The 12,017-nt window shown below is 40.8% G+C and overlaps 2 protein-coding genes across 4 annotated transcripts in view; one reads left to right on the plus strand and one right to left on the minus strand.

The window, feature by feature from the left end:
• Nucleotides 1-12,017, minus strand: part of GTF3C4 (general transcription factor IIIC subunit 4) — a 151,904-nt gene that overhangs the window by 98,958 nt on the left and 40,929 nt on the right. The window lies entirely within an intron of this gene.
• The window catches only part of AK8 (adenylate kinase 8), a 61,595-nt gene that overhangs the window by 22,412 nt on the left and 27,166 nt on the right, over nt 1-12,017 (plus strand). For all 3 annotated transcript variants that reach the window (XM_065737487.1, XM_065737488.1, XM_065737486.1), the window contains exons 9-10: nt 198-329; nt 1,933-2,022. In XM_065737487.1, the coding sequence (XP_065593559.1) occupies nt 198-329; nt 1,933-2,022 (222 nt within the window). The remainder of the gene's footprint in view (nt 1-197; nt 330-1,932; nt 2,023-12,017) is intronic.

A 12,017-nucleotide genomic window follows, 5' to 3' on the forward strand; every position in this document is an offset into this window, starting at 1 on the left:
AGTGTAAGTTGCTGACACAACAGTTTTATGAGAGTCCTGATTTGGGCTGGAATCTCTAGATGTTTCCGTGGGAAAATAAATGACGATGATGATTACAGCCTTCAAGGAAGGAAAAAATGTGAGAAATTAATGTTCACATTTTACAAAGAAAGAAATAAGGCATAAATGATATTTCTTGCCTTTCTGTCCTGTTCTAGCTCTTACCTATGTCCAAACCCGGCACCGATCAGCTGCCCCTTTTACTCCACGTATTCTCTTTTGTGGTCCCCCAGGCAGTGGGAAGAGCCTGCAGGCAGCACTAATAGCTCAGAAATACGGCATTGTCAACAGTAAGTTCTCAGTAAATATGCACTTTGCTCAATTCCTCCTTTCTGTCTTTTTGATCATTTATCTTCTGCTGTCTGTCTTTCTTACTCGCACCTAGAATTTCTCTGCCCATTGCTATGGATGTCAAATTTTTGAGGGAACTGAAGAATATTTCAGTGTGGAAGTATAAACCGATAGAACGTGTATTCTGTGACAAACCAGCCCTAACATTTTTTTAGTCATCATTTTTTATATCCTTTACATCAGTGTTTTTTCACATATTGGATTCGTGTAGTGCTGTGAATTCTTCAGTGGATCAGGGGATTGTGAGTGATAGCATTGCAGCTGCAGCTGTCTGACCAAATTTGGGGCACTTTTAAAATAAAATTTGCTCTGAAAATGTCCATTTTCTTTCTTTTCTATCAGAAAATTCAGTTTGAGTCTTGGCTTGTTCATGGTCAATATTCCGGAGTTAAAAAGTGATACATTGGTGTTTCATTAGTCTTCTTTCAGTGTATATCAAACAACAGACAAAGAAACAAACCAGAATTAGGTAGGTAGTGGGGTTTCTTGCAAGTTTTTTTTTTTTTTTGCCAGTTTGGCACGCTGTTTTCATCTAGGTCAAAATTTGCATTTTTTAAAATAACTACTATGTAAAAGAGTTGTAGTTCTTCTTTAATAAATACCATGACCACTGCTTCACCCATCCATTAAATGTCATTGTAAGTATATTTTAAAACAAATATTGTAAGGATTACCTGTTTAAGTCAAACTCAAAAGACACCAATGTTTTCATCAAATCAGTGGTGCTGTTGATGTTGGTGCCATTGATTCCAGGACAGAGCTGGCTCACAATTGTTGGTTGAAGGGTTGCACAATAATGTGTGTTGACTATTATCTAGTATTTACCAAAAACAGAGTGAAATTAGGACATGCTGTGTTGTCAGATAACTTCTCCGTGCCTTGGTTTCCTCTCTGTAAAAGGAGATAACGTGAGCTTATATGGGGCATCCAGACATGCTAACTCAGTAACTGGTCCTGAAGTGCTATTCATTCCCAAAGTAGCAGCATTTCATGTGCTGCTGTCCTGAATGGAACTTTAAATCTGTGTCTCCTGGTGTTCTGTGTATTTGAAGTCAATGATAATATTGCATTAGCACAGTTTTTTAAATATAATTATTGCATGATCATTAAACGATCTAGGGAGTCACTTCCTTGAGCTGCATATTATCCTTTGCCCCCAGCAGTGTGGTTCAGATGCTGTTCAGCAGGTGAAACTTTATTCACTAATTATAACTTTATAAGAAGCGAAAAACACTAGCAATCCCTTGAGTTACTATTTCAGTAACATATTTGATTAGTATCTTTCTCTCTGTTTTTAATATGATCTTTGCCAAATGTATTCTTTTTTATTTGGTATTCTCCCCTGCTCAGTCTTTTTGCTTTTTCCTCTGCTTGGCCAAAAAGAAAATAATCCTAACAACAAACCCAAAGAACCTACAACTTTTATTTTATTCAGTGACCTTATTCCAGTATGCAGCTTCTGTGTTGTGCTTTTTTTTTTTTTCTTTGTTGCTTCCTTTTTAAAATTTAACCTTGTGTCTTTTTGTTCTTCCTTCCTCTTAGTTTGCTGTGGGCAACTGCTAAAGGAAGCTGTTGCAGACAAGACAAAACTTGGAGAACTCGTTAAGCCTTATATTGACAACGGATACCCAGGTAGGGCACCTTGACTCATTACACTATAGTTACAAATTAATGGAGAAAGTTAAACAGTGAGTGATTTTTGTCTTGATCAGAGCCTGCATTACATCAGCCTGGAGGCTGTCTAAGTCCATTCTTTACATGTGACTTACAGCACTGCGTAACAGAAGTCAGATTTTTAAGCTCCTCAGTGCCTTCAAGTAGTCCACTGTTCCAGTGAAATTCAGTATTTTTGGTACATATTCTAGAATTCAAATTCCTTATTTTTTTATCTCTACATCAAATTTGAAATTCTGATATGGATGTGCAATTTAAAACTATTTAAACTGCCTTTTAAACCATAGTATCCTGTTACACTTTTATTTCCATTTCAAGAAGACGATAATAAGAAATGCCTGCTTTTATATACATAGGTATTGACTTATAAAATGCTACTGTAGATTCATCTAGATTCACACAAGCATTTTTAACTCAAAAATAAAGTTTCCGTGTACTTCGTTTCTTATCAGCCTCTTTGGTGGTAGGAGGGGCATACCACAAAGAATATTTAAGTATATATTGCTTTTGGATGATGGCTCTGCAAGTGATTTCAGATAAATCATAAATACTGTAAGCTCCTTAGGGCAGCAGTTTAAACTTGCATGTTTGTTAGCTTTCTTGCACCAAGATAGTTCTCTGTGGTGGATATTAAAAGTCAAAAAAAGATCTATAGTTTTAAAATATAAATTGCATTTCAGTAGGGTTTGAGCGTGACTTTTTTTTTGCCAAATTGCAGTGGCCTGGAAGAGGAATTTTTAGTCCTATTTCTAGCAACAGTCACCTAGTTAGCAATGAGACAAATACAGGAAGAAGATCTTTCTGAAAATTGAGCAATCTCAGTTAAGTTTCAGCACTGACAGAACTTGGAGCAAAAAGACAATCTTCACCGTCCTTTTTTTTATTTTTTTATTGACAAGCAAAGGCATTTGGTGTTGTGGAAGGCTTAAGTCTTTTTATTGATTTATTGTTTTATTTTCACACAATAGTTTTAATTCTGTGATAGAATTACACAGATCTGAAACATGAACCTATAGAATTAACTGATGTTCCCTTGATACCATATGAAGAGATATTCAGTACTTCTCTAAGCATTTTGAAAAGACCTTTGGCAGCCTGCAGCTTTGGGTATTCTATCTCTCCATCAAACCACAAGGTGATATATTTTAACTCTAAACTTGCTCATGGATTAATGGCTCATGGATGCCCTTTCCAGGAGAGAACTTTCTAATTTAGAGATCCAGTAACACTGGAGCACCCATTTAACACAAAGGCAAGTGTTCTTAGCCTTTGTTATTTGCAATGTATCTGAGTTCTTAAAGTATGGAAATAACTTCTGTATGTGTGTAGTCTGATTGACTCTGTTTGATGGTATCTATTAATTTCAGAATCTTATGTGTATACCATCATTTCACTTTTGTCTCATCCCTACGGAGTGAACTCTGCAGGAGTGTTCGAGATCAGGTTGGATGAGGCCCTGGGCAACCTGATCTAGGGGGCGGCAACCCTGCCTGTTGCAGGGGGTTGGATCTGGGTGAGCTCCTCTAAGAGCTTTCTTTACTGTGTGTATTTTAGAAACTTAACCATCTTAACCATTAAAGTTCCTTAAAGGGGATATCAAAAGCATTACCAAATGTGTAAAATAATTGTACAGATGGAAACGTTTAGTCTTAAAAATATGCACATCTTCAGTCCAAGGGAGCTCCTTTTATTTCACGAACACGCAATTGAAATTGTAATCCATTTCTTCCTCGAAATTAGAAATTATTTCAAATTTAGATGAATTTTTTAATATAATATGCAAAGATAAAACTAGATAGTGCTTTTGAATGTTCATGGGAATCATAACTATATTTCAGCATATCGTGTTAAAAAAAAACCTCATAGCTTTTGCTCTATATGCACATATATTTTATTTAGTTGGACACACTACAAAATTAATGGATGAATAAAAATAAATATTATATAGCAATACCAGAAATAATAAGTTCTGTCACTTTGCTAATCCTCCTCTCCTAGGGATAACAAAGAATGAATTTACATTCGTAAACACTAACAAGAATTCATTAATGCCCTCACAAGAGCCTTGGAGAAAATGAAAGAAGATAGGATACTGGGAAGGAAAGATGGGCTACAGAGTCACAACCAGGTTAATACGAGGGAAAGATTCTTCTGCTATTATTGACTACGTTTCATTTCAAGAAAATTACATTTTTATAGAGTTAGTTCAGCAAATAACAGTAAATGAGGACAAATACGGATTTTCACAGTGTTGTAACTGTGAAAGCAATTAAAACTTCAAAACGTTCAGTACAAGTAAGCTTAGTGCTTCATTTGGGCAGGAAATCAGGGGTGTGATTGCATCACAGAATAACTTGGAAACAAAGACAAACCAAGAGAAATTTGACACTCAAATCATTTCTAGCTAAAATCAAACCAGTGCCATAAAATCCTGAGGCATGCCCTCATATATTCTTAAAATGCCTGCCTTGGGGATGAATCTCAGTGTGATTTCCCTTCTTGTGGACCAACTGATTTCATCGAATTAGTCAAGATACGCCAATAGAACAAGTCACGGTGTAATAAAAAGGCTCAAAAAATAGCTTATTCAAATCTAACTCATTATGGAGTTACTGAGGCTGTCCGCTGTCTATTCTGTTCTAGTTCTGGATGACTAACTCAGATCTCTCCTTGTTTTCAGGATTCACAAAAATTCCTTGTTATTGTTTCTTTCCTGTACTGCTGCTTCATGTATACTACATGTATTTCAAGAACACCTCAAACAATTCTGTTATTCGTCCCAGAAGGCAACTCAGTACATTCCCAAATGTCAGTGTTTTCTAGTGTTCATTTTCTCATAAAGACCTTAGCTCTTGTTCCATCAGACTTCTCAATGTTTTGTATGGTGATTTATTTTGCTTAATGAAGGTAGAATATGCATTTTTGAACCCTCTAATTTTTTAATTCCCAGAAAATTCTTGCCTGTGCTAGATATTTTAAAATGACTTTTCAGTTAAAAGTTCAGCAACCAGACTGCCTTCTGACTGTCAGAAGCACAGATTTATTCTTTGGGCAACTCATCTAAAATGTGCTGATTTTTCCAGCTGTACCTTTTGGTTTTCTCTGAATGATGTGCAATTTCTGCTAAATATACCCTGGGCAAAAAATGACCAGCCTGGAACCTGATATCAGTTTCCTGTCCCTAACTCCAGTTAGCTTAAATCTCACTCAGTAAGGCTGAATTTCGCATGTACAGTTTGCTTGGTTGGGATGGGAAGACTAATATGTGAGGGAAGAGGTGCCTTTCCCAGGTAGTGACCCTTCCTTAGGCAGCAAGATGACTCATATAAATGAATTCTTTCCATTTGGCTGCTACTGAAATATTGTGAAAAGTCTGTTCTGTGGGTTGGTCCTTCCCTTCTTGTATTTCAGGGCAAATGTGGACAAATGATGTATGTGTGGACAACTGTTTCACAGACCCCTCTGCCTTCAAGAAGACTTTGAAGGCCTTTATGCAGGATTTGTTGATCCAGATTGCTGTAATTCTGAGGACTGTTATGCATTTTAGTAATGAAAGTAGAAGAATTTTAGCAAGAAAAAGAAAGGCCATCAGTGAGTTGAAAAGAAATTTGCTTACTGTTCTATCTGTTCAGTTTTATGCATCTTTGTGGTGAAATAACATGGAATGATGAGTGTTAGTTAATATGTGTTTGCAAGGCTGCAATAAATGGAGCCAAGAAAAATGAAACGACATGAAAACAGCACGAAGGGAAGAAAAAAACAACAAGCCCGAAGCAGGAAGATGCTGCTTTTCAGCTGGGAGAACTGCTATTAGTTTGGGTAATGTTGTTTTTTTTTCCCACCAAAATGAGCATTCAGGTGGTAAAGAGATTCAGGGAAGACAGATAACATCATGCTGTTTGCAGCCTGTTAGGATCGAACTCGCACAATCCATGGTGATTTTTTTTTCCTCTTCCTTTTTCAAGTAGTAATACACAAAGCTGTCCCCAATGGCATTCTTCGTGTGGGGGGTGCAGTCTGGAATTCCCTAATTTCTCCTGTTTTCTAATAACATCTATTACCTTGTTTTAGATTGGAATGGATTTAAAGGGGTGCTTTTGGTGCTGCCTTTGAAAGTCGGGGTCCCCTGGTGGTGGTGATCACAGTCTCCCTGAAAACACTTGTGGGGTTGTTGGGTTTTGGGGTTGTTTTTTTGTTTTTTTTTTTGACATCAAATTAATATTCTCATCACCAAGTGCGAAGCACAGGTTTGACAATAGAGCAGCTCCCTCTTTGTTTAAAAACTTGCAAAGAGTTTCGGAGTTGAAAGGCTGAGTAAATCCCTCTATCTGAGGAGGTAAGCTTCGTGTTATTTCTTGTTTTTAGCAGCGCTGTACTGGCGAGCTGCAAGCTGTCTGAACATCGGAGAGAGACCCTTTGGGAGCTCCATTGGTTTTCAGCAAGTCTTTGCATGCAGTGTGTTTGTACTAGCTGAAGACAGCGCATGGCTCTCTAAATAATTTACAAGTTGATTAATAGACTCACATGGGTATAATTAGAAGAGGGAGAGACAGCAGCTACAGTAACGGGTACAGTGCTTGGGGGAACTAGAGACTTTATTTTTTTTTTAAGAAACTTTCTAGGGTGCTGGGCGTTTGAAGATAAGTTGGGAAGAGCTCAGTGCCTCTTCTCTTTTGAAGTGGAAATAGGACAGTTTGAATCCGTCGAGTTTAATTTTTCACAAGCTTTAGGGGCCCTGCAGTGCAACTCCCTTTTTATTATTGAAAAAAACTCTCCATTTTTCTTTCATTTTTTCTCACACATGCACACACACACACAGATGCACACAGAGTCCAAACAGTACCTAATAAACAAATCGATTTCCTACTTCATTTAAGTTCATTTTATAACAAGGGCACGCGTTCATTTATAGACACCTCTCAGTCACATATATACTGTGTAAAGTTGTGAAGGTATTTATGAATACACCCCACTTTAATTTATGCATTTTTAAGAAAGCTTCACCTCTGTTTGACAATGCTTTTGAAGTAGCTCCGTTTTTCAAGTCAAACTTTTGACTTCTCCTCTGGGACCGCTACAAAGGTTTTTATATGGAAAATAGGTAGCAGCCTTTTTTCCTACTAGGAGAAAATTGGTGGTCAAGAGAACAAAATGTAATTTAAATATATCTATTTTTTTTTCTGGTTTAGGTGTCTCTAATTTAATAAAAGATAGGAGGTCACAGATTAGAAAGCTTTACGTGAGGGCACATGGACAGTAAGTTGTCATCTCCTTTTCTGATTTTTACTTTTGTTCTTTAATGTGTTGAATCACCACAATGTGATAAAGTAGAGCTGTCCCCCATTTCCTTTATTTGGAAATCTGGAATATATTGATTTTCTCCTGTGCAATATACAAACTGCTGCATGTGGTTACCTGGTATTCTGGGTGACACTGGGGAGACTCAGGCTGTGAAGCTATTTTTAATGCTGCTTCATTTAGGATTAAGTAAAACAAATGAACAGAAAGAAAAAACAACCACAAAACAAACCACACCACCACCAAACAAACAAACACATGCACAATCTGGAAGGCAGATCAGAAACAACCTATAGAGCCTGTGTGGTTTGATGTAGGAGGCTGGTGAGGCTGTTTTCTGAGTGACTGTGAGGGTGGCAGGTAATGGGCATGGTTCTGCCCATGTGAGCATTGCCATCCTCCTGGTCTTGCAGTGATGTTTGCCATTGTACTCACCACCAGGGTATCAATAGGTGTCTCAATTTGCAGAGACAGTGCTGCTGGGGTCGGTGGGTTTGCACGAGGGAGGGGCTACTTTGTACGTGACAAGGGATCAGATGCCCACTGTCACCCTTTTGGATCACTGGGGATCGTTGTGAACCACCACAGTGCCACGAAACCCTCCTGGACTGGAGGGAAGCTGTGGCCATCCTGAGCCCTCGTGCTTGTCGGGGCTTTTAAGCAGCAAAGCAGAATACCAGTTTGGAGCACTAATCTTTTGTTTATTTTGATCTCTATTGCTCACAGTCATTCTTAGAAAACAGAAATAAGTTATTTATTTCCTTCCTGGCTGCTCTTCTTGCAGTACCAGCTCCCAGGCAGAAAGCTCCGATTGTTTTGTTCTGCTGTTTGGAGTTTGGGATGGAGAAATCACAGGTATTTTTTATAATACAACTGGAAGAGAGTGCACACGGGCAGCACCCCTTTTTAGGGTCATCAGAGGTTATCATTAAATTCTGGCATTGGCACTGTTTTACTGGGACCCATAGATATAAAAGCACTTCATTATGATGAGCAAAACATTAAATATCTCTTTACATTTTGGAAACGTGATGTTAGTTCACTGCTTTCTACCTCACTGTTAGGTGAGCTGGGGTGGTGTGAGGTGCAGGGCTGGAGGTTTGTGGGGCTGAGAGCCCCTGAATGTGGGTGTTGGGTGGGGGGAGCAGCAAGGGGAGCAGGCTGGCACCAAGCATTGCTGCTGGGGATGGCAGACCCCTCAGTGTCCTCATCATACTGTGAAATCTATATTTGATATAGAAAGCCAGGGTGTTTTTCATCAGGGTTGTCAGAATGTATTTCTTCTTTCTTGAATATTGTCAATGTAAAAAAGGGGTTTTATAGCCCAAACTCTATCAGGAGCCCTGTGCTCTTCAGTAGAGCTGTTTTCGAAATAGGGAAGGAATAGAGAGCTTTGTTGATTATCCTGGAAATGATGCATTACCTGGGTGAGACCTGTGCTTGCTGTCTGACAATCAGCTGTATTCTCTCTGCAGAAGCTGAAGGAGTACAAAGCAGTGGTGCAAATATACATTTTCCTGCTAGTTTTAGAAACTTGCAGGTCAGAAACATCCCTTTGAGGCAATTTGGTGCAGCTTTTATCTTGCAGGTGGTAAACTGAGGCAGAAGACCTAAATCAGCCGGAGCTGTGCTGCAATCAGCGTGTGTTTGGGGATGGGAACCCAGGTGTGTGGATCTGACCTCATTGTCAGCCCACTAGATCATCCCAGGGCTCGCTGATGGCTTCTGCCATTAAGCAAATACGCAGGGACGCTCAAAAACATTGCAGGGACTATTTTTAGAGGAGAAAAGCTCTATTTGTTGTTTGCGTGGTGGATGCTGAACTTGGACTGGATTCCCGTTGCTAAACAGAAGGTGCCACTGGCAGGTAAAGCACTGAGAGCTTCCCCCGGCTGTGAGCAGGGGTACGGCTCTGCCTCGGGAGCCGAGAAAGAGCGATGCGCTCCTTTCACTTCATCATACGTTTTTGAAAGCCTTAATTTGTCACACATCATCTGATATCGACTGATTGATGATTTGGGGCTGTACCTGCTTTAAAAAATGCTGTTGTCACTTCTCTTGAATACGGTTAATTTTTATTAAATGACAAGAAATCTAAAGAAAAAAAAAAAGGAAAAAAAGGAGGCTGTGGTATGTTAGAGGAGACAAAAAGATCTGAGCTGTGTCTGTTTTATTGCGTTAAAAGAATTCCTGTTCTCACGGGGAGTCATTCTCAGCAGCGCTGCACACATGAAATGTGCGACCGCGGGCTGTATTTCTGCGTGCATTTTCCATCTGATGAGGTGATGAAATAAGCGTTTACAGCCCTTCCCAAACACCGCGCCGCTCTTATCCCTTCCTTTCGCTCCTTTGCCGGCATCGCATCAGCCTCAACGCTCCGGGACGGAGCGACGCGTGCGGTGCTCGGGCTCTGCAATTCAGAGGGTCCCGCAGTAGAATTCTGAGAGCCCCTTAATTAATTCTGAGAGCCCCTTAATTAATTCTGAGAGCCCCTTAATTCTGAGAGCCCCGCCATTGAGTTCCGAGGGCCGCGGGGCGGCTGCAGCCGGGCGGTGTAGTTCCCCCCGCGGCCGCCAGGTGGCGCCACACAACCGGCAGCGGCGCGGCGCTCCCCGCGGCCGAAGAGCGCTGTCCTCCCCGCGTGGTGCTGCCCCGGAGCGGATCGACCTCCGCGTCGCCACCCGCAGTGGGGATCGTTGTTTCCTTCCAACTGTTTGCTGTGAGATGGAAGAAGTGGCTTCCAGCCCCGGAGTGCTGGCGGTGTTAGGTGAAAATCTCGCCCGGTGTGGTCGCTGAGGAATCGTTGTCAAGCGGCGTTAAATTGGGGCGATCGGAGGATCTTAGCGCGGGCGAGGAAACGGAGCGCTTCTCTGAAGGGCCCGAATGCAATGACCCAATGTGAATAATGCGGAGTTTACAGAGCGATGAAATAAGCAAATTGCATGCTTTGCTAATTTTAGGATTGACACCACAATCCGGGAAAGCAGCCTTTGGCAGTAGCTTCTCAGGGCAAGATGTTAACTGTCAGGTACTGGGATTGAGCCTCGGGCGTCTGAATTAGCAGTGAAAGTCTTCTGCTAAAAAAAAAAATCTCTGAGAGCAGTATGAAGGGCAAATGGACAGTATTGTCAAAAGGACCTTAAAGTTTTTACAGCACAAAGCTGACAGGATTTATGCCTGCAAATGCATTTATGCCTTCCTTAGAATCAAGGGTTTATAGCATTGGAGAAGTGAGTCAATACCCTTCAGACGTCTGTTTTAAAGAGCAATAGGTGGAGGAGGAATCCATTTAAATATGATAATTGTATAGCTCGGAGCACTGACAGCACTGAAGCTATTGGAGAATAATGCCCTGTAAGCTCTCAAGCACTGTTTTTACCTCTCAGACTGTGCCTTTAATGTTCTGTTACTTTTGTCTTGAGCAGATGGTATGATTTTGTCAACTGATTGCCTGATAGGGTTTTCCATTAGTCCTGCAGATCTATGGGTTGGGTCAGAACTAATAGGCCACACTCCCTTGATTTTCATGAGAAAGTGCTTTTCATGCGAAGTACATTTTACCTGCGAAAGGCTTTGAAGCTCTGGGAAGTAAATTTATTTTTTAATGGTCTTCTGGAAGGTGCTGATTGACAGCCACAGAAACAGGAGCTCTATGGGTGTCCGTGCAGCAGTTCCAGTGCGAGCAGCGGCGCTTCCAGCTTCTGTTCCTGTGCCGTGCCTGCCCTTACCCTTGGGCTGCCTGTGTCACTGCTCAGGGTCACAGCCAGCTGTGTTGTCTAGACCATTAACACAGCCAAAACGGGCTGAGAGATAAAGGGGATGAGCTGTGTGCTATTGACATTTGACAAGAATGTAGTTCATTTGAGCATACACTTCTGTATGAAGCTGATTACGGCCCAGTTCTGCCACGTGTGCTGTTTTTGAGGTTCACCATGCCCCTGCCCCACTGCTCTCAGCATAAGGTGCCATTGAAGCTCAACTGCTCCGCAGAATTACTTCTGAGGATGTGTTTTACTCCTGTACTTTAATTTTGCCCCTTAATAGAGATGTGCTCCCACACTCCTAGTCTGGATATCTCTTTGTAGCAAACTAATTTTTACAAGAAACTTATCTTTGGACCTCTCTAATGATAAAGTAAAATCTCTCTAGAGCCTCATTCCCCCAACTTTCAGAGTTGGAAACTCACACGAGCTCATGTTGAAAAGGAATTGATTATTCAAAGCTCTTGTGCTTCATAATCTACTTAGAACATGTAGATTGACTGCCTCATCAGAGAAGCTGTAGACTTTACTTTGCAATATAGCCCTCTGGGTCATGTGCTAAAGGCCAGGAGACCTATGGCTAGTTGCTTACAGGCTGAGTGCCACTCCAATTACAGGTTATTAATTTCTCTAGCATTCCAGAGACAGTTCCACATGAGTGAAAAGGAATACCATACTGCAGCGCTCTTCATTACTTACTGTCTATACCACAGCAACATTCGAATAATACTGATTTCTTTCTCTCCCCCTCCCCCTCCTTTTTTTGTTTCTCTGGCCTGTGGAAGATGTTTTATAGTTTTAATGCAGCTGTTTTAAGTGTGACTGTTCCTGTTCAAGGGCAGCTGATGTACTTTGTAATGCCATTGAACAGCCAACGAGCTATGTTCACCCATT

The sequence above is a fragment of the Cyrtonyx montezumae genome, unplaced genomic scaffold, assembly GCF_038088225.1.
Source record: "Cyrtonyx montezumae isolate F1298 unplaced genomic scaffold, pur_monq_1.0 scaffold_20, whole genome shotgun sequence".
Lineage (NCBI taxonomy): Eukaryota > Metazoa > Chordata > Aves > Galliformes > Odontophoridae > Cyrtonyx > Cyrtonyx montezumae.